The sequence below is a fragment of the Oryctolagus cuniculus genome, chromosome 10 (assembly GCF_964237555.1).
Source record: "Oryctolagus cuniculus chromosome 10, mOryCun1.1, whole genome shotgun sequence".
NCBI classification, from domain to species: domain Eukaryota; kingdom Metazoa; phylum Chordata; class Mammalia; order Lagomorpha; family Leporidae; genus Oryctolagus; species Oryctolagus cuniculus.
The window spans coordinates 82152960-82176283 of NC_091441.1; the positions used below are offsets into that span (position 1 = coordinate 82152960).

General features: G+C 45.5%; 1 protein-coding gene across 1 annotated transcript in view; it reads left to right on the plus strand.

The window, feature by feature from the left end:
* SUCLG2 (succinate-CoA ligase GDP-forming subunit beta) overlaps positions 1-23324 on the plus strand; it is a 296898-nt gene that overhangs the window by 267877 nt on the left and 5697 nt on the right. Inside the window, exon 10 of the mRNA XM_002713297.5 lies at positions 8801-8921. Within this exon, the coding sequence (XP_002713343.1) occupies positions 8801-8921 (121 nt within the window). The remainder of the gene's footprint in view (positions 1-8800; positions 8922-23324) is intronic.

A 23324-nucleotide genomic window follows, 5' to 3' on the forward strand; every position in this document is an offset into this window, starting at 1 on the left:
GAGAGAGCTTCCATCTACTGTTTCACTCCATAAAAGGCCACAATGGCCAGGGCTGAGCCAGGCCAAAGCCAGAAACCTGAAACTCCATCTTGGTCTCCAGCATGGGTGCAAGGGCCCAAGTAACCAGGCCATCTTCCTCTGCTTTCCCATGTGCATTAGTAGGCAACTGAATTGGAAGTGGAGCAGCTGGTACTCTAACTGGCACCTATATGGGATGGCAGTATCACAGGCGGTGGCTTTACCTGCTAATGCCACAACGGTGGCCCCTGTTGCATTATTTTCTTTCTTGCTGTCTTTGACAATCCTAAGGAACCCAGCCTGAAGTGGTGGCCAGTTCCATAAATGTGTCTACCCCAACTTTAATAACATTCATTTAAAACAAAACCTGTACCTTTGACTAGTTCACAACCTTAACGCCTTTGCTTTATTCTTTCCCTCTCTGACACTGGTTGAAAGTGAGCAAATTAAAGACTTCTAGAACAAGCCACTCATTTTTCAGTGCTTATTGCAAATAGTTAAGTACTTTTCTGCATTGAAAACCTGAATATGATTGGCATCATGACACAGTGGGCTAAGCCTCCACATGTGACGCCAGCATCCCAAGTGCTTGGGCCCCTGCACCCACGTGGGAGACCTGGATGAAACTCCTGGCTGCTGGCTTCAGCCTGGCCCAGCCCTGGCCATTGTGGCCGTTTGGGGAGTGAGCCTGCGGATGGAAAATCTCTGTTTCCCCCATCCCCCTCTGTAATGTTGCCTTTCAGATAAATAAATGAATGAATGAATAATTTTTCTAGAAGAATAAATAGCATTACAAAGACAAAATCTGAAGTGTGCAGTCAAAGAAACATCAAATAGTAGAAGGAAGGAGAGGCAGTGGTGCCCTTGCAGTGAATTTGAGGGGAACTGGACCAACTCGTGTCATGGCAGGGCTCATCGTACTGTGACCCACCTCTTCTTTTTGTAACTAGTTTTAACGGAACACAGCTGTGCTCTGCAATTTACATTTTGTTAAGACTGCTCTCGTGCTGCAGTGACTGGGTTAAGTGGTTACGTCAGAGACTGGCCCATGCAGCCTAAACGATGTACTGAGTAGCCCTGAATAGAATAGTTGGAGAGCCCCTGGTGAATGTTGGCATCGCCCCAAAAAGTGCCCAGCTGTCCCTGACAGCTGTGTGATTGTCAGGTTTGTGCAGGTGTGATTGTCATCACCTGTGACTTCTGTTCCTAATAACTAGGAGTGCTTAAACTCTGAGTCTCAGTTTATCCGTAACATAGAGGTAGTAAATCCATTGTACATGTTTAAAGAAAATGCATTGTGAACTGTTGAAATCCTTACTTAAGGTATACTAAGCTGATCTTCTGTATATTAAGATAATCGAAAATGAATCTTGATGTGAATGGAAGGGGAGAGGGAGTGGGAAAGGGGAGGGTTGTGGGTGGGAGGGACGGTATGGGGGGGGAAGCCATTGTAACCCATGAGTCGTACTTTGGAAATTTATATTCATTAAATAAAAGATAAAAAAAAAAAAAAGAAAATGCATTGTGGATGCTGTGTGAATGTTAGTTTCCTTCCTGGCCTGAGTTCTCTTTGGGTGTCTTGAAACCAAAGGCTTCTGAAGGTTCTTCTTATGGCCCTTTCTCTAGGCTGTGTGGTGTGGCCCCTGCTGGAATGGCCTGTCTCCTTCCCCTGCTTTCCACTTCCCAAGCCCAAGATTCCTTGTATTCCAGATTCACAAAGCCCTTGCCTGTCCTTCCACCTGCACCCTCAGTATTCCCTTGTCTTGACTTTCTCCACTTCTCTTCATCTTCCTGGCCTCTCCTCTCCTTGTTTGTCTTTCAGACCCTTGCTTAAATGTCTGCATACAGGAGGGCCTCTCCGACTACCCCATCTAATATGGAGCCTGTTGTGTGATTTTAGTAGTACCCAGAGCTGCTCTCTCCTTCATAACTCTTGCCATAGTTTGCAGATTTCTATATAGATATGTAACCTTTTGGTTAATTTTACTATCTTTCTTGGTGACCATACTCAGAGGTTAAAAGAGTACCTAGCAGAGAGTAAGGCCTCAAAAGATGTATTCAATAAATACTCCAGTTTTTATTGAGCACTCTGGCAATATTGACATTTCTTTAAAGAGAGTCAAGATGATATTAAAGAAAACTGAGTTGTCAAGACTGACAACATACTATCTGCATAATTTAGCAAAAGCTTCTTTTTCTTAAAAAAATTCTCTTCTCTGTATATCAGCTTTCTCATGTTCAGAGTGGGATAGGTAATATCTTTCCTGTTTGTTTATGGTAAAATTGGCCATTAGAATGAGAAGATACTAAGCACAGCACATTTTATAGTGTTGCTCCCCCTCTTCGTGGAGGAACGACACAGGACCCTGCGCTGTTCTTTCGTCTGTTTGGCCCTCCCCAGGTTTGCTGCTGGTTCTTCCCGGGTTGGCTACTGACCCTTCCACCTCCGTGGAAGGGCAGTTCCCCCTGCCACATTCCCCACTTCCGCGGGGGAGCGGCACACCGCCGGCCGGCTCTCTCGGGGGCTGCACAGGTGTTCCCCTTAGATGTTCCTGGTGCATGCCGTCTCTCTCCTCCTATATAGTCCTCTTCCACCAATCCCAACTCGGCTGCCCACACGCCGAGCACGCTGCTCTCCTCCAATCAGGAGCAAGTCCTACAGTTTGTTGGCTGAACTGGAGGCAGCTGTGTAGAAGCTGTTTTCTTCTCTCCCAGCGCCATATTGTGGGAGAGCAGATGCATAGAATAAGTCTCAATTCCAGCAACAGTATAGTCCGAGTTGCTCCCCACATATAGGACCTTTGTGGCTTTGTTAGCCCTGCAGGGCATTTGTCAGCAGATAATCTGTAGCCCTAATGATTTTCCCAGATCTTTAGTAATCTATTTCCTTGTCTATAAAGCAGGGATGGTATTTATACCCTCTGCATAGATTACTCATGTGTTAATATATGTAAAATAATTAGCAAATCGTGAACCACTACCTAAATTGTTAGGAAAGATAGCCATTGTTGTATTTGTAATTATTTATTATTAATATGTTGATTGCCCAGAAAGGTGTGCAGTGAAATTAAAATTTTATAGTCACAAGGAATTCACGTTCCCATGAAACCCCTTCTCCTCTATGCATGTGCTTTTGTTAGCACTTGATGGTGTCTCCCTTGAGGTCATAGCCCGTAGGAGCAGTGCAGTTGTGGGATTTATCACGTTATCCCTCAAAATATCGTGTGCATGAATTCATCTGTCTGGAGGGGGGCGGCTCTCTACATCACATACTCAAAAGGATCTGTCTTCCAACGAGAGGGATTTAGTATTGATTTTTGGTATTTTCTGTGCTTCCATTTGGGACTAGGAGGAGCTTGACAAATAGCAAAGTCTTTAGGTTTTCTGCTTTGGACATGCATGCTTTACTTTTAATTGTGGACTAAAATCTGCAGCCAGAGTGTGTCTTTGCAAAAACAAACACACATTCGAAAAACCTACGTTTGGATTGCCCAGGCACTGGCATAGCTGCCAGCCACTGCCACATGCTCTCTTTGGGAACAACTGGCTGGGATCTAGGGAACCAAGCCCTGTAGCTAGCACCAAAACTGCCTCATTAGATGATCTTTGCTTTTGTCAAACAGTAAATAGCAAGCGACCCACTTGATTCTCGCCTAGGAATTTGAAAAAGCCTCTATTCCTAAAGGCACTTAAGGATCTTCTGGTAAAGTCGCTAGGTGCTTAAATAGACCTGGCCTTGAGTTGTTGTTGGTATTAGAATAGCTGTTAGCAGTAAAATGAATGAACACACGAGCACACACTGGAAATTTGACATGCTTTGTACATGCTGATTCATAATTACGATGTCACAAGACTCACTTTTTTACTTCATTCACGGTTTGAGGTTGCAGAATATGGTAGTGAATTGCAGAAACTGGCCTGAAGTGAAACCTTAAATCCCATTCCCATTGAAGTGTGAGTGGGAAAGGAAGAATGGCATAGTCTGTGTTTCAGTGGAGTCTTCCCACCACCCTTGTTGGTGGTTTTCATCTTAGTGTGCCATGGTGTTTTCCTACACAGTCTCATTTCCCTGAGCCAATAAGCAGCCTATGAACTTGTAAGTCTCGTCGCTATTCTTGTAGAAGCTGTAACTTGCTGCTGTTGCTCACTCTTTCTTTGTCTCTGTGTCCGCGTCTCTCTCACCTGTCCTCTCACGCTCCTTCTCTCTCACTGCTGCACTCCTGCACGTTCTCAGACCCTCCCAGCGGTCCACCTGCCCTGGCTGCTCCCTGCCCTGGCACTCTCACACAGTCTACCGCACGTGTCTGTTGCTCTCCCATGGTCACACACTCTTTGCTCACTCTTTGATTCTCCTGCTGCTTTCCTCCCCTCTGCCTCCAGGGAAGCTGCCTTTACCACTTGGCTTTATCCACTATGCAGTTAGAAGGAATAAGCAAGAGGGGCCAGGTTCCCATCTCTGGCCTCCGGCACCTGCCGTTCTCTGCCTCACCTGTAGCATCTTGTAGTTCGCCAGCACGATAAGCTGGGTGACATCTCTGTCTTCATCCTGTCCTCTTTCTACTACTTGGGATTGTGGTCTTTTCTTCTCTGTGTCTCCTGGAGCATCACCTCGAAAAAGAATCTCTGTTGCCGCAGCAGTCTGAATCACTGCCCTTGCCCTGGTCTTGGCTCTGTGGGGCTCCTGTGGCCCTTGTATCATGCTTGTCTCACTCTCAAAGCTAGTCTTGGGACTCCCTGACCACAGTGATGATGTGTCCTCCTCCGTATCCCAGGAACTCAACTCTGCCTGGTACAGTGACTATTCAAACAAATCCATCCATTTTTTATTTATTTGAAAGAGTTAGAGAGAGAGATAGACAGAGAGAGGTCCTCTATCTGCTGGTTCACCCCCCGATGGCTGACATGGCTGGAGCCGACCCAATCCAAAGCCAGGAGCCAGGAGGTTCTTCCAAGTCTCCCACATGGGTGCAGGGGCCCAAGGATTTGGGCCATCTTCTATGGCTTCCCCAGGCCATAAGCAGAGAGCTGGCTTGGAAGTGGAGCAGCCAGGACTAGAACCGGTGCCCATATAGGATGCCATTGCTGCAGGCCGGGGCTTCAACCCAGTGTGCCACAGCACTGGCCCCAAATCCATCCATTTTTCAACCTACTGTTTACTAAATAATTACATGTTTTGTGGATTATGCTAGATAAAAAGATAGGAAAAGCACAGGTCGTTTATTTAGAGGAACACAGAGAAGATCCACTCAAGGGAGATGTATCTTGGGGGTGTAGGGTTGAGGAGATGAGAGGTAAATCAACCACACTGCAGTGATCCATTTCTCTTATAAAGGGGGGGGGGGGTGCTTTTCCTTGAATTTAGCACTAGCTGAAGTGGTTGGCTTGCTTTTAGGTTACAAATAGTTGTATTGAGAGTATTCTTTAATTAAACTTTTATTTAATTATTTATCTACTGAAAGAGAGAAAGAGATCTTCCATTCACTGGCTTACTCTAACCACCCTCAACAGAGGATGCTGTGCCAGACCAATGTCAACAGCCCAGAACTGAGTCTGAGTTTTCACATGTGGGAGTCAGGGACCAAGTACTTGAACCATCACCTGCTCCAGTCCAGGGTGCACACTAGCAGGAAGCTGGATTTGGGAGCAGAGCCAGGACTAAAATCCAGGCTCCCAGTATGGGTTGTGGGTGTCCCAAGTAGCAGCTTAGCCACTGTGCCAAACTCCTGCCCCACAAATTGTCTCTTTTTTAATGTTAGAAGGTAATTAAACTCAGATACTGATGTTTGAGAGGCTTATGGTAGCTGAGACCAATTGAGGAAACATCACAGTCACCATCATATCTGACACTTATTCCAAAATATCTACCCACCAAGTAAGCTTGAATCACACCTTAGGGCCTTCTCCCTGCTTCTTGCCACCCTCCTGCTATCTTTGTAGACGAATTCCCTTGAGTTTTTCATGCAGACTGTAACTAATCTGTAGAATGATTGTGTAGTTTGGAATGGGTTAAATGGACCAGTCACTCTAACTTGGTCAAACAGGAGCTTCCCTGAGCCACTGACATTTGAACTCGTCCTGGTAGAATACACAGATTGGAACGTGGCAGTGTATGCAGATACCAGTGGGTACTTTGCAAAGCCTACTTCTTGACAAACCTGAGTGAGACCCAACAGTTCCTGACATTCTCTCTTGGACCTTGTAGAGTCATTACTGCTCTCGAGTGATCCTCCTTCCGTTGTTCTGGCAAGTTCCTCTCCAAACCACAGTTACTTGGAAACTACTGCTGCGCCAAGCCTCAGTGCTAATAGCATTTAATAGCTGTCATTAGAAAGCAAGGCTCTGCTTACCAGTTGGCCTGCTGTGAATGGTAATGGGAGATTTTTTTTCTTGGGTGTAACCCCAATCTCTAATTGGTTTGAAAAATAGTGCTCATTTATTTTATTCTTAAGACATTAGCTTTTTATCGAACTTCAATAAGTTTTTGTTCCCATTATATTTGAATTTAGCATAGCTGCAATCTACTGAAAAACATTTTCTAACTCGCTGTCTAGGTAACCTGCCCACTTTCATCATTGCTTCCCAAATAAATGTGTGTATAAATATCCACTGAGTACATTTACAGCCATGTGCTCAACTCTTCCTGTGTATTATCTCATTTAGTTCTTTCAGCCTTTCAGGAGGCTGATGAACTTATATTAACCGTCTTTCCACGGGTGAGGAAGCCGTGTTCAAGAGAGGTTAGGCAATTTGCCCAGTGTCCCAGCTCTAGCAAAGGGCATGAAGGGACAAATCTGGAGAGCTGATGATGAGCCGCACCCCTGCAACATTTCAGCTGTCAGATTTTGGGACACATCAGCTGAGTGCTCCCAATGGCTTTATCAGCTACAAGGGCCAACCCTCAGTGTGCTCAGTGCATAGAGTTCTGGACTGACTCATAGTAAACAATGAGGATTCGTAATGGCAGTTTGGAAACAGTTAAGTGCTGTACCAATGGGAGGCACTCTTTGTTCTTATGTTATTGTAGTTCATTTACCATTGAAGCAACAGGATTTTAAAATGACAGGCAGCACCTGTATATATGCTTCGCAATTAGTGTGGCACAATTTGATTGTGACTCCATTGTTGGAATTTTGATGCCTCCAGCTTGATGAATAATTGTTTTTTTGTGGGTGTTTTCAATTAATCTAAATAATGAATTCTCTTCATTATCTTGTTCTTCATGTTAATTATACAGGATTTTCTTATGCTATTTATCAAGTCAGGGCAACTACAATTTTTTTTTTTTCTCACATGCCTTTGAATATGGAGTATGTACAAAAGGTTAGCATGATGGGATACAATTTACATTTCTGAAAAACTCCAGTCACTGTTTTGATTTTCCTTACATCATTACTGTAGATATTAGATTGTATTGCTTTGTTTTGGAGAATGTTTCTTTTTTCATTCAAAAAGGTTATTACCAAGGACAATTAAATTATCTTTGATTTTTGAGACTATTCTTCAATACTTCTCTGTCAAATAAGTATTCTGGAAGCATGGGAAAGTTTGAATCTGTGGTATTAATATAAAACAACAAATAGTTAAGTTCCTAGTTTTGAATTATTGCATGAAGCACCATGACAGATAAAAATTTAAGTATCAAACTGTGGAGAGAAAAGATACACATAAGCACATGAAATTTTCAATGACACTACTCATAAAAAGAACAGTTCTAGACAACAGTATATTTTTAAAAAGAAGAAGAAAGATGGTATACCATAGGGACAGACTTTTGGCAGAGCATTAGAGACACTGCTTGGGATGCTTTGCTTTCCATTCCAGCTTCCTGCTAATGCACGCTATGGTAGGCAGTGGGTGATGGCTTACATAGTTGAGTCTCTCACAGCCTTGTGAGGTACCTCATTGAGCTCTGGGCCCCTGGCTTCAGCCTGGCCAGCCTGGATTGTTGCAGGCAGTTGAGGAGTGAACCAATAAGTAGTAGATCTCTCTCTCTCTCTCTCTCTCTCTCTTTCTCTCTTTCTCTCTTTCTCTCTTTCTCTCTCTTTCTCTCTGTCTCTCTGTAGGATTATTGGTGGGTGGGTGGCTATGTTAGGGAGTGTTATGTGTGTCTTTTTCTTTCTTTCTCATTCCTTCTTCCTCATTCTGCCTTTCAAATAAAGTAAATAAATGGCTTTTTCAAAAGAGAAGATAGTACATAATACATAGTGATTGAATTTATTTTGAGTACTGAGGGATAATGGATAGGATTATATGAGTTAGTATAGTATCGCTGCTGGCATTGTGGCCTGGAGGTTAAGCCATAGCCTACCATGCTGGCATCCCAAAGAGGCATTGATTTCCACTGCTCCAATTCTGATCCACCTCCCTGCTAATATACCTGGGAAAGCAGCAGGAGATAGCCCAAGTCTTTGGGCCCCTGCACCTGTGTGGGAGGTCCAGATAGAATTCTAGGCTCGTGGCTTTGTCCTGGCTGAGCCCCAGTGTTTGCTGCCATTTGGGGAGTCAACCAGCAACTAAGATCAATTAATATATCTCTCTGTCTCACACATCCCCTCCAACTCTGCCTTTCAAATAACTAAATAATGCTGTGCATTATCAATTCATTCCTAACTATTAACTTTCTTGACATATTCTGGGCTTTTTCTTATATTGTATTTTGTGTAGTAAATGACAGAAGGTGAGGTGTCCTATCTTACTTGCCTCTGTTGTTTAGCCACTTACCTTTCAGGCTGTTGACCGACTTTCAGCAATTTGATGGGCAACTTTCTGTTTTTTGTTTCAGGTTGAAGCCATCCTTGTCAATATTTTTGGTGGTATTGTCAACTGTGCCATCATTGCCAATGGGATCACCAAAGCCTGTAGGGAGTTGGAGCTCAAGGTGCCCCTGGTGGTCCGCCTGGAAGGTGAGTCGTGGTAGATTCTCACTGTGCCAGTGCCCCTTCTTCAGGGTCAGGTGAGCAGTGAGTTCTGGGCTCAGCATCTCCCTGAGACAGCGTAAAGAGACATGGCGTTAAGTTAGGTGGAATGAAGGCACTATCAGGAGACTTTCCTCAGCCTCCAGTAGGCTGACGGGCATTAGCGCTCCAAGAACGGGAGATGTTCTGATTCCCTTCATTGTCCTAGCTTATTCCAGTGCAAGCTTTTCTGTTGTGAATCATTTCACAAGTTCAGTGTTCTGAGAAAAGCCTTCTGAGAAATGCTGCTCCAAGAATTATGTATCACATGGGAGCGAAAGTTTTCAAACTTGTTGGTCTCAGGACCCCTGGAATTTGAGGATATTGAAGACCCCTAAGAGCTTGTTTATTTGGGGTTATAGCAGTCAATAATAATGAAAACAACTAATAAATCAATTTAATGACAGAATTTACTTGGAATTAAAAAATTTTCTAAAAATAAAATCTGTGCTTTTATATTTTATATCTCTATAATAAGTATTTTCTATAAATATGTACAATAACACCCCTTTATCCATGGGGTGCAAATCCCAGTGAGTACATGAAAGTGCAGATAATATCAAACCCTCTATCATCCCTACTACGTTTTTCCTCATATATACCTATGATGGAATTTAATTTGCAAATTAGGCACAGTAAGAGACTAACCACAGTACAGAATAATAAAATGGAATAACCATCACAATATACTGTAATGAAAATTGTGTGAATGTGTTGTCTTTCTCTCTCAAAATATTTTATTGTGCTGCATTCACCCTTTTTGTTATGTGAGATGAGATGGTGTCTACCTTTTGAGGTGAATGGCATTGTGATATAGTGTTAGTCTACTATGTAAGGGCACCTTGGACCTAAGCATTGGAATACCCCAACATTTCATCCAGTGTTCCAGACAGCTACTAAACCACCAACTGGTGGAGTACACAGCATAGACACACACTGGACAAAGGCATGATTCACATCCCAGGAGGGAAGATGTGAGATTTCACCCTGTTCTTCAGAACCCAGCATGATTCAAAACATATGCATTGTTTATTTCTAGAATGTGCTAGTTAATGTTTTCACTGTGGTAACAAGACTGCAGAAAGCAGAACCACAGATAAGGTGGGACTGCTATATTGTATTTTTCTTTTTTTTTTAATTTTATTTATTTATTATTTGAGAGGTAGAGTTAGAGAGAGAGAGACAAGGGTTTTTTTGTTTTTTTGTTTTTGTTTTTTTGTTTTGTTTTGTTTTGTTTTGTTTTTTGACAGGCAGAGTGGACAGTGAGAGAGAGAGACAGAGAGAAAGTCTTCCTTTGCCATTGGTTCACCCTCCAATGGCCGCCGCGGCCGGCGCACCGCGCTGATCCGATCGCAGGAGCCAGGAGCCAGGTGCTTTTCCTGGTCTCCCATGGGGTGCAGGGCCCAAGCACCTGGGCCATCCTCCACTGCACTCCCTGGCCACAGCAGAGAGCTGGCCTGGAAGAGGGGCAACCGGGACAGAATCCGGCGCCCCAACCGGGACTAGAACCCGGTGTGCCAGTGCCACAAGGCGGAGGATTAGCCTAGTGAGCCGCGGCGCCGGCCAACTATATTGTATTTTTCACAAAAATCATAGGTTTTAAAATTTTAGTAAGAATATTAGTATTGTTTTAGGCTTCTGCATGTCTAGTCTGATATCTGATTCTTCATTAAATCTGTTGCAATATATTGTTTTGATTTAACAATATAAAGCAAACGTGCTCAGAATGGTATATATTTGGAAAAATGAAGAGTTTTTAAATAATCGTTTCATTTGATTTGTGAATTTTCTCCTTTGGTACTATACTAAAAGTTTATAGGGAATGGTTTCATTATTAAGATTAGTTTTATTATGGAATAAATTCCATCAGAGTGTGTCTTGCACACTAAATGGGTTTTATCCATGCATGACTGATAACATCCTGTGTTGATCGTTTGAAAAAAATGTATTGTTTACATCTTCTAAATACAGACATACCTCAACATACAATACCAAAAATTCGCATTTGTTAGTATACCACCATGCTCAATGGAAAAGCTTTTAAGTATTAGAAAGCCGCCACGTTCACAGTGACAGGTACAAGGTTTTGAGAATTTGAATTGTCACTTTAACTTACAAATTTTACCATCAGCTGCAGCATGGTCAGTTGCTTCCTTTAAAGTGACAGTCTCACCTTGCTCATTTTTGAGACAATATCTTCCAAACAATCACATCTGAACGACTCCAGAAGGTTGATCATTCTTCCAAGTAAAGTTGACGTTCCAAGGAAAAGTGAGTAGCAGAGCTCCATCCTCAGACAGGTGCGGAGTGCGTCTCCCGAGAACAAGCACCATGGTTCAGGATGTAGCAGACAGCTTTCTGTTTGCCCTGCTTCCTCCCAAACAGCACTGAGAAGACATGTGCTTGAGGTCTGAGATCCAACAAAACTAATAGTGTTTTAGTGTCGATCAGGAGTATTCTTACGGAAGGTGGCTGGTATTCACTGCAGTGTGTCCGGTGTTGAAAAGAACAATGATTGCTGCTCCATTCTGGTGCTGCTGCCTTGTTTCCATGGTAATGCGCCAGGAGTATTACCCACCATTACGTTGACCCCAGTGGTGCGAATGCTGGTGCTGTCTTACTATGACTCTTACTGTTTCTACTAGTGTGATCATAGGTTTCACCCTAAGGACCCCTGCCTCAGGTTCTGTGGTCCCCAGAGAACCGCAGTGGTAGAGAAGCAAATGCAGACGTGAGACGCACCTAGAAGTCCTGTCCCGACCATCTGCAAATTCAGACAACGTAGTCCAGCAGCCCCGTCATGTCTTTTTCCTCAGCATCTTTCTGCGGTAACCTGGTCTCCCCAGGCCATCGTGAGGGAGCTCCTGACTTACCGCACGGCTCGGCAGACTTTTACCGTTCACGGCTACTGCTGTCCTCCCGTGGACACTTTCTTCCCATGTGTTCAGTCTAGATGCCAGAGAGGCAGTAGCCCACTTTTCTCTCTGCTTGGCTCTTTGTAGCTCTTCTCTCACCCTCCTGTTCTATTCTCTCTCTTCGCTTAGACTTAGATCTGCACAGTACAAACTTGATGGAAGTAATGATCACAAAGGAAATAGGAAAATGGTAGAATCTCCTGTTGGCAGTGTTTCATAGAGACACTCAAGCGTATCAGTGAATTAAACCTATTGAAAATATAGACATCATTGACCTCAGGAAAAATACTTTGTTCAAAGCAACAAAATTTCCAAAACCACCAGGAAAAAAAAAAAAAAAAGTGACCAGGGTGTTAATGAGTATAAAATGTTGGTGTCAAACTGTTTTCAGGGTCAAAGTGACCCCAGTGGTTGTAAAAGCAGCTCTCTCCGTGTCCTGAAGGGGAGTGGGTCTTGGTAAGCAAATCACACTAGTGTGTGTCACCCGGGTAAGCAAGTCACACTAGCATGTGTCACCCGGGCTGCCTGGAAGTGAGGGTGCCTGTGCTGGGCTCCTTCTTGCTCATGGTCCTCCGTGTGCCTGCAGCATCCCTAGAAACCCATCATTAGCACTAGTTTGTATAGTCCTAGAAAAGAAAGTTACGCCACTTTTGATTTTTCCCAGAAGATGAAAGGAGCACATCTTTTATTTTTGCACCATGCTTAGTGTTCCAGCGGTATTAAATGATCTTCATAGTGCCTGGATGTAATACACATGCCGAAATAGGCAAAAGACTACTTCCAGCATTAGCTCCCTTCCAGATATCTGCTGATGGTATCAGAGGGCTATCTGAGATACTGACAAGAACCTTTGAAACTTCTCAGTTTTTTTAAGACAATAGTATTTGCATCCTTTAAGTAAATGCACTTCTAAGGTATATGCCGGATGATTTTTAATTAGTTAACTAATGTCTTGATAAATGCCATGTGCAGGCCATTAAGCTTCAGGCATTAAGGAAGATGAACAGAAATATAAAAGTGTGAGAAATGATCTCATTTACTAGAGACCTGAAACAAAAAAGATGATATGATACAAGACGATATGCTTGTATAAAGAATGCTAACAGCTGTCCGCCCGAGTGTGACCTGGTTTTATCTTAGTAGCAGTGGCCATTGGAGGATTGCAGACAGCCACCCTCCTGGTTTGCTGAATCTGAAAACATTGATGACCTTGTAATGTCGACGGTGTCTTGGGGAATTAGATGTGATGACTCAAGATGAGCTCGTGTCTCTTGGGGAATTAAATGTGATGACTCAAGATGCACTCAAAGAGAACACTGTCTCCCAAATTTAGAAAAACTGAACATACCCCTGGTGACGTTTGCCAGGACGCTTCCTGCCTTATAATAAGTACCTGGGATCTTTGTCAAAGGGAAAGAAGCAGGAGAGCTTTTGACATTTCTAGAGTTCTAGCTGGTGATAGTGTGTCTTCCTTTTATAGGAACTGGTGTCTTGTGTGAAAGACGTCCATAGATGGATTCAGGTTCTCACACCCAGCATGGCAGGGCCAAGCGTACTAACTTCCATATATGTGATTTCTGGGAAACCAGTAGTTTGACACCAAGACAAGAAGTCCTGAGCTTGTATTGGTTCTGCATACTTAACAAGGGAAGGACGAAACATTCTGTTGTTACTGTATTCTTGATACAGAGATGACAAAATGCAGGAATTAAAGAAGGTATTATTCATAAAGGTCCTATAATAGGAACTAAGTGCAACAGAACCAATTCTATTTACCCTAAGGTATTCAGATTCCTATAAAGTGTGTGTCCCTCAATACTCTTGTAGCCTAGCCTGCTTTCCTTCTCTTACTCCCTTTTTCAAGTAATATTGACTACTGTAATGATAGTAGATTTGCAGATGGATGTTAGGAAAGACATTATAAATGGAGAATCTCCAAATTGAGGTTGAAAGTATAGTGAAGGATTTGAATCATTGGAAAAAGTTAGTAGAGGATCAGAGTGATCTTCTGTACCTGGGACTTGGTGCTGAGGTCCTCACAGTGGTCAGCTTTACAGCCAGGACCTGGGTAAACCAGAAGGCTGTCCTGGACAGAGCCATGGCTTTGCAGCGATGCATGTGTGGTATGACTGAAAGAAAAGAGGTGAAATCTAAAACCCAGGCATACTTGCTACATAGAGGTAAAAGTGGAGTGGAGCCAAGAGCAGAGAGAGAACAGATGAGAGAAGGGGGACCTAGGGTTTTAAATCTCTTAAGGACCAAGGTTGTGACGGTGGGATTAATGGTCCTGCAAAAGTTAGAGACTAGACAGACAGTGTGGGAGAGTATTGTTGTTGGGTATGATCATCGCAAACTTTTGGTGGAGCTGTGGTATCCAAAAGAATGTAGAGATGTAGATATGGTAGAGATGTAGAACATGGAACAATGCAAGGATAGGTGTGATAGACACATGGATCGTGCCCCTATTTTGAAGGCCCTCAGTCGGCCATGGCTGCATTGGTAATAGCTCAGTTGAAATGAGAAACCCAAGCAGGTGTTAGTAGTTAAGACACCACTTGAGACACCTGCATCCCATATTTGAATGTCTGGTTTCCAGGCCCCAGCTTTGCTTCTGATTCCAGCTGCCTACAAATGCACAGCCTGGGAGGCACTGTGTGATGGTTCAAGCACTTGGGTCCCTGCCACCCACATTGGAGGCCCGGATTGAGTTCTGGGATCCTGGTGTCAGCCTGGCTCAGTCCTGGTTCTTTGAGGGCATATGGAGAATGAACCAGCACATGAGAGATCTCTTCTTGTCTCTCTGCCTTTCAAATAAATCAAAATAAAATAAATAAAAAATTTAAAAATAGTAAAATGAGAAACCAACCAAAAGTGAGACTATCCTTGTCCCAGAAAGTAGTTCTCAGTGCTGCTAGTGGGGAAAAATCTTGCTTAACTACGGAGACCTCTGTGAGATTTCTTTTATCCTCAATCTAAATTCTCTATTTGCCTTCTTCTGGCTCAGAACATAAATTCTCCTCCTCCCACAAATCACTCCAAATTTGTTTTAACCAACCTTGGAGTCTGCTTTGATTCTGTTTCTCTAAACAGAGCATTGTCTGAGGCCACAAAGAAAGACAAAATGGCACAAAGAGACAGGAGCGTTTTGTGCTTTTCCAGAGGGTGGTGTCTGGTTTACCTGACTCACCACACTCTTTCTTACTGCTGTACTCTCAGTATTCACACGATTGTTGGAATTGGTTGATGTTGCCAAAACCCACACCCCTGTGTCAAGATGGAGAGAGACATGAGAAAGGGTATCTGTCCATCATCCTAGCTTCTGAAAGCGAGCCTAGGGCTGCAGAGAAGCTAGATGTGGTTCAACAGTGTTGCCAGAGCCTGAATTACAGTAATAAATACATGCTACTAAGCATGTTTATGGGGTGTTTTCTAGGTTTCAGGCACTCTGCCACATGTCTATGCCGTCTGAGCAACGGTGAGGTTTTTTAGGATGGAGATAGCACACATCTCAACAGCCCAGTGGCGGCTTTCCTTGGCAGTGTCTGTGGCCTGTGAATGGAGAACGTGGGGCTTCCTGACTGCTGGATGACTACTGGGAAGAGCCAGGACGCTTGCCACAGTCGCCCCGATGTGCCGCCCACATTAGAAGCACTTTTGCCCATCAGAAACGTCCTGATGAGAGGTTTTAATCAGCCAATCAGGCTTGATTTAATGGGATTTTGTGGACAAATCTTTGTTCTCAGCTGTGTAGTAATTACAAGCTGTTCTACCAGTGGATAAGGAAAGGATTACTCTTCCCTTTGAAATGGGTAACTTTATAATTATATGTATTTACTCGCCTTATCAGAATAGACCGCACCAGCTGAGACGGGATTATTTTTGCTTAAAAGAATTCAGGGTGAATTGAACGACCAGCCACATATTAAGGGGAAATTTAGCCTTTGTAGACAAGTGTTTCTGGAATGAAGAAAAGAACAAATTGTTATATATTTGTTTACTTTATTGCTTTTTTTTTTAATTTGAAAGGCAATGGTACAGAGAGAGAAAGAGATCTTCCATCTGCTGGTTCGCTCCCCAAATGGGTGCAGGACCTGAGTGAGACCGGATGAGCCTCTAGCTCCCTGAGCAGAACCCTGAGGAGCAGATGAGCTGTCTGGACTTGTTCTGGGCAGTGTATCCTTAAAGGGCAGGGCAGAGGAAGTGACTGGGCTCTCCATGTTGTGGTCACCATTCAGACCCTAGGGTTCCAGAGGTCTGTCCATGCTCCCCGAGGTAGAGCCTGAGATCAGAGATAGTTGAGGCTTCCAGAGAGACTGGAGGTGAAAAGCTAATGCCTGCCCTCTGCATGGAAGGAAACTTCCTCCCCGTGCACCTCACAGGCCGTGTTCTGCCCTCGGACTGGGTTGTCATTGGTTGGGGCTCACACTGTTCCAGGCAGGAGTGGTGCCTTCAAGAACAAACCTCTGAAATTATTGCCCTGCTCAGGAGCTGTGTGTGCAGCTGACTTAATAAGGAGGAGCTCCAGAGCCTGGGCAGGTCCCACGACAGGCACATCCCGAGTCCTGCCTCCTAACCTCAGAATAGCACTCTCTGCCCTCTGGGTGTCCTCTGCAGAACCAGTCAGTTCATTCCCTTATGCCTCAGTTTCCTCATGTGCTGCCAGAAAGTTCTAGGTGATGAGATACTGATTCAGGCATATTGCTACTGTAGAGGGGACATAAAGACAGATTCGGTCCACACCCCAGCTGTCCTTTGATATGCAAGGGGCATGAGTTTCAGGGTGCTGCACGGACACCAAAATTTGCGGAGCCTACTGTCCCTACATAAAACAGTACAGTATTTGCATACAGTCTGCACACAGCCTCTTGTGTACCCTAAGTGACCTCTAGATTACTTATAATAAATGCCTAATACAAAGTGAATGCCATGCAAATAGTTGTTAGATTCTGTGATTTAAAGAGTAATGACAAGAAAAGTCTGAGTGTGCTCAGTGCAGACACAGTGGACTTCTTCCTCCCAAATATGGGTTAAAACCAGGGTTAGACTGGTGCCGCAGCTCATTAGGCTTATCCTCCGCCTGCGGCACCAGCACCCTGGGTTCTAGTCCGATTCTGTCCCAGTTGTTCCTCTTCCAGTCCAGCTCTCTGCTGTGGCCCAGGAGTGCAGTGGAGGATGGCCCAAGTGCTTGGGCCCTGCACCTGAATGGGAGACCAGGAGGAAGCACCTGGCTCCTGGCTTCGGATGGCGCAGCGCGCCAGCCGTAGCGGCCATTTGGGGGATGAACCAATGGAAGGAAGACCTTTCTCTCTGCCTCTCTCTCACTGTCTAACTCTGCCTGTAAAAACAAACAAACAAACAAAAACACAGGGTTGCACAACCATCCAACAGAGAGGACTGTTTTACAGGTAATAGGTGTGTTGGGCTAATAGACTCTCCCAGAGAGTGCCACCTTGAGGCTTTCCTTGGACAGAGCTCCATAGGAGGACAGACTGCATGAGCATGATTTAGGGACAGGAAGGACAAACAACTTTGATCCTGTGTTACCCTCTGTTTATTGGCGGTGGTTGCCTGAAATTCTGTGCCAAGAAAGATGGTGAGGCTGCGTCTGAGGTCAGTGGACAGGAGCTCTGGAACCACTGCTGTCCTCTGGGAATGTGAGCAAGGAGAACGGGAGCACTTGAGCCACGCTTTGGCCAGTGTTGATTCAAAGAGATGACAGTGGGGTTTTCTTCCCTAGACATACAGCTGCCTGCCTTACCAGGAGCAGACAGTGAGACCTGCAAGCTGGGAGAGCCCCAAATGAGACAGCTTTTTGTCTTCTCCCAGCTCTTCATCCCCAGGGTTGGACGCAGGTGTGTGGGCTTTTCCTGTAGAGTCACATGCTATGCTTTGTGTCCCGCACTTGTGTATTATCAACACTGGGAGCTGAGACCGGCACGGCTATTCATTTTGCCAGTATAATGCAGAAGCCAGCATAGGCAGTACCTAAAGAAATGGGCGTGCTCAAAAAAACATGGACTGTGTCTCCATCTATCCTGTTTTGTTTTTTAACCAAAGCAGTTGGTGGGACAGATCTGGCCCATGGGTCACAGTTTGCAGGTCCCTGGTGTAGAGAAACAGCCAGCAACAAAACCTGGAATTCTGGGAACTCCCCAAGTTATTTGTCTTCCTTAGTCCTTGGCTCTGAAATGTCTCATGAGAGTAAAGTAGGAGTTTGGAAAGCAACCTTAGGCTCTCAGAATCCAGTTTCTCTCAAGGAAAGTATTTGCAGTGGGGTCTACTCTGTCATTTCTGCTACCTAAGTGCAGAATCCCAAAGAGTGGTGCAGTAACATGACCTCTTACACAGCGATGAGATTCCAGGGTCAACACTGCAGACAGAAGTCTCACACTGTCAAAATGGCCTTTGAGAATTCCGTAAATCACAGTATAGACGGATTGAAAGACACAAGGGCCATTCAAAGAAGGGACAAAGAGAAGTCCACATGCACAGTGTTCAGATGTATAAAACATTCCTCCGTGAAAAGAACTCTCATCACTGGCAGGTGATGGGGATGTGTGCAGAGTGGGGACGTGCTGGTGCTTTCCAGAGTCTTCAATTCTAGTTGAATGTTAAGGCTCCCATAGCTTTGGTTTTCATTAATGCATGTTGCGTATTTGAAGGTTAATATAGTTGAAAACAATAGCATAAACGCACAATGTTGGACTTGGCCCGGAACCTTGCTTGCATGAGGTGCGTACGCTCCTGTCTTTGAACGGCTGTAGGGAGGAATCTGGCTGTGGGCTCCTGACACCAGAGTTGGTGACTCCAGCTGTGATCATGTTCACTCCTTCTGTGTCCCTGTTGTGTCACCATGGGAGAAGGAATCATGAGGAAGTTGGGTGTGAATATGCCAAAGCCCCACAGGATAACCATCAGTCATCTTTACTTTGTAGAAAATATGAGGGATATAGGCATTTAGATGAGAAACTCATCCAGGGGAATCTAAAGCCTCAAAACTGCAGTAACTTCCTCAAACCCTTCTGCTACTCAGGAAGAGAGCTGGGTTTAAAATCTCAGCTTTTTCATATATAAAATGGGAATTTAAAAATATGGCCGCTTCATGGGGTTGTAGTAAGGAGCAGGTGTGATTTTGAATCCCTTAGAACTGAGTGAATGTTATCTATGCTTATGGTCTTCTGAACTCTTTTATGATTATGTTTTGCTAAAACTTAGAAGCACATCAAACACAGCTAGCATTGATTGTTTTAATCACAAGCCTTCAGACTCCTCAGTGCATGGTCCTCGGGGCCTAGGCCCAGCAGACCTGGGATGGTGGCCTCAGATATAGGTGGTACAGGTCATAGGGGAGCGGTGCGACTGGGTGACAAGTGCCTCTTGACAACTCTGACATAGAGGAATTCCTCCAAGTGGAGAACAGATGGGAGCCAGGGGTTGGGGGTGATAGAGCTTCAGAACAGAGGAGCCAGTTTAAAAAAAAAAAAAAGATAAACAAATGAGGAGATACAGTTGTCACTAACTCATCCACATGGGTGGCCTCGGTCGCCTGCCAGATTGGGTGCTAGGTAGACAAGAGATGCATCTCCAGGGCTGCTGACTTGGCAGCTTTGCCTTCTTAATTCTCAACAGATGACTCCACTGCTAACAGTGTAATAACAAAACAGAAGAGATGTGATAAGTGATCTGAATTTACCATGTCACCGAGAAAATGGGCCTCCTCCATCTGATTGGAAGAAACGAGAGCAAGGGCACAGGGACAGTGACCATTTTAAGCGGTGTCTACCGCTGTGCAGAATTTGCTTTGTTTCCACTGATCTCCCCTTTCCCAGTGGGGAAAAAATAGACGCAATTACTTAGAGCAGGGATGAAATATTTTAGTCCTTGCGGGCCGTACTGGCTGTGTCATCACTGCTCAGCTCCCCCACTGTAGTGCAGAGGCAGCCGCCAGCAATCTGTAACCGAATCACTTTGGCTGTGTTCCACGAAAACTTTATTTATGGACACTGGGATTTGAATTTCATGTAATTTCTACAGATCACAAAATATTCTAATTTTTTTTCTCAACTACTTAAAAATATAAAAATTATTCTTAGCTCAAAGGTGCTGCAGAGAGAGGCAGTGGGCTGGATTTGGCCCGCAAGCCCTCGTTTGCCAGCCCTGACTTGGAACGTTCCCCTGAGAGTCAGGCTGCATAGTTAATTGGTTGTCTGACCTGAGCACACTCCTTTGCAACTCTGGGCTTCTGTTTGCTGTAGTGCAAACAAGAGACGTAGTCCAAAGCGTCCCTGGGATTCCATCTCCCACCAAGAGGCTACTTTGCTTGGTTTGTTATTCACCTGTGCAGATACACAAGCCTGGGTTCTAATCCTTGCCCAGCCTCTGACTTGCTGCAGTATGATGGTCCAGTTCCTAAGTCTCCTCGTGCCTCAGTTGCCTCCTCTGTAAAATGGGCATAAAAATGGTGTCAATCTTTTTTGAGTTGCTCTGAGGATTAAGTTTTATGAACCTGGTGAACCCTTCACTCATATGCCCATTTATTGCATGTAGTATTACACACTAAATATTCTGTTTTAAAAATTCTTATTGATAGAATAGTTTGTAAAGACGATTTTTAGGTGGCATGATTTTCCAGACTTGGAGAATGGTTTTCTCCACTACCCAGGCCTGAGCAGGAGGAGGTACTGCCCATTTTGAACGCAGCCCTGTATTTTGTGTTTCCTGCCCCGTCCTTGCCTTACATACGATTGAAAACAAAGAGCGCATTTTGATAAATGAACCTTGCCTGTGTGTTTACAGCTCTCTTCCTCCACCCAGTGGCAGGAAGTCACTGGTAAAACATGCTGAGGTGATAGAGAGGTTTTTAAGTCTTTTTTATAATCATTGTTACTATTTGGTAAAGTCCTCTAGCAGTCCAGACTGCATTTTAAACTCGTGCCCCTCCGATTCTCTTTCTTGCCATTGAGTCCTGTGGTGGGTAGACAGCCATGGAGCCAGGAGGCTCCCGACAGGCAGATACTCAGCAGTGCCTGAAGTTGGAGCGGCGTGGGTTGATCATTTGTCTGAACAGGTGCTTACTAAGGGTGTTGTCCTGCAGCCTCATTAAAAAGTGGTGCAGTATTTAATAAGTATCGGAGCATGTCAGTAGCACCACTGAACCTGGGAAAGAGATCAGCTTCCTTTGTTGTTGTGTGCACGGCCGTAAACGCTGTCTTTGGAACACAGTAGTTTCAAGCAACTACGATCGTGTCTGTTAGAAGTGAAGCTGGGGAGCGGGATGAGGCCTCCACATCAGCTACCTGTTGAATGGAGAAGAAAGGAACCTGAGCTGCCTGGTCCTGATACTCCCCCTGGTGTTTCCGGGGACCTGGTTCCAGTGTCTGTGGTTCAGCCTTCGACCCCTCCTCCCTGTTCGTCTTCCTTCCCCTTCTATCAGCTCCCTGAGTGGGAGCAGAAGGCCTGGCTGGGGTCTGGGGCCAGCAGGGCATGCTGTCCACGTCTGCAGGGGGACGGAGCAGGGCCGAGCAGTGGCTGCTGCGGAGGGTGCTTGGCAAGCTCACTTGGTCCCTCACTCCCTCTGCGTCCTTCCCTTCCCGTGGGCCTGTTGCTCTCTGGGTAGTCCTGGCTTCATCTCCCTCCCTCTGCACCCAGTGCTGCTCAGTCCTTTCTCCTTTCCTTCCTTTTTCTCTCCTCTTCTTCCCTCCTCTTCTTTCCCTCCTCTTCTTCCCTCAGGCCTGCCTTCGGCTCTACTGCCCCCTGCGCGTTCTTGTTCTTCTTCCTTCACTCTTCTCTCCTCTGCCTCTGGGTCTCTTCCTCTCTTACTCCGCTGCTCTGTCTCCTGCTTTCGTTCCGTCTTTCTCTCTTCCTCCCTGCCCTCCCCGCTGCTCCCTCTGCCCCCTGCCTGCCTGCCGTGGCACACTTTGTCATCTGGTCACAGCACATGTTCACATGACTACTAGCCCTCCTATTCCCATGGCTGAGCCTTATGTTTGCATGGAGAATCCCTTCAAAACTGGCTTGATTCTGAGCCTGCTGATCTGTGCTTAATAAATAAGGCTGTAATTAAAATTGGAACAGCGGCCAGCGCCGCGGCTCACTAGGCTAATCCTCCGCCTTGCGGCGCCGGCACACCAGGTTCTAGTCCCGGTCGGGGCGCCGGATTCTGTCCCGGTTGCCCCTCTTCTAGGCCAGCTCTCTGCTGTGGCCAGGGAGTGCAGTGGAGGATGGCCCAGGTGCTTGGGCCCTGCACCTCATGGGAGACCAGGAGAAGCACCTGGCTCCTGCCATCGGATCAGCGCGGTGCGCCGGCCACAGTGCGCCAGCCGCAGCGGCCATTGGAGGGTGAACCAACGGCAAAGGAAGACCTTTCTCTCTGTCTCTCTCTCTCACTGTCCACTCTGCCTGTCAAAAAAATAAATAAAAAAATAAAAATAAAAAAAGTAGAACAGCGAGTATGACTAAAACTCAACTTTAGTGGATCCCGGAATCAGGAAGCAATTAGGCATTTGACAGGGTTCTAGGAGCAGCTGGGAGGAGAGAAGGGCGGGTGGGCTTTTCTGGGTGCTGCTCCCTGCCTTTCTTCCCTGGCCCCACCCCCTGGGCTAACCTTGGAGCAAATCCTCACTCCCTGGCCTGGGCCACATGGGGCTGTCGGGCTGAGAGTGGTGGCAGCAGCTTGGTGTCGTTGCTCAAGGGCACCCGGAGCGCAGCCAGCTGCTTCAGGGCCCTTCTTCCAGGAAGAGACTGGCAGCAGAGCGCCCAGAAACCCCTGCACGAGCTCACAAACAGCTCCCTGCTCTTTCACTTCAGGCGGTTGGGGTTTCCATGCGACCCCTGTATAAAAAAGGGCTGCTTAGGGGTGTGGGGCCAGCAAGGTTTCAAAAAGGACCACCCCCATGTCTCCTCCTCCAGCACTCTCTGGGTCTGTGAATGTATCCTTATTTATTCGGCTTTCCGTGATGCTGTGAGAGGCCCCGGTGAGCCAGCCTGGCAGAGGAAGCAGGGAACCATCCCATTAGGGTGTGATCACAATATGGCTTTGGAAGTACAAGGTACCCTGCGACCTCATTTTATAAGCCTTGCTGCAGTGGGGGCATTAGGAAGTAGCAGGAAGGAAGCCCCCCCCCCCCGCCATGTCATTTAAACAGATGCCTGCGCGTACATGGTGTCAGGGCAGCAGAGCCCTGGGTGATGTGCACACCGAGAGCCACAGACCCAGTGTGTCTGCGTACTCGTGAGTGGCCAAATCAAATCTTCAGGGTGTTTTTCCTTGGGAATACTGGTGCTGGAGCACATGCTAAAGGAGAATACTAAGTAAGGAACTGAATTATTTAGGCTACTTGATTGCAAGAAAGAGCCACCCACCTAAGCTGTCACTGAGGTTTTTCGTCCGTAACCTTGGGGATTCGGGCGAAAGTGAAGGAGCAGGTGTCAGAAGGGA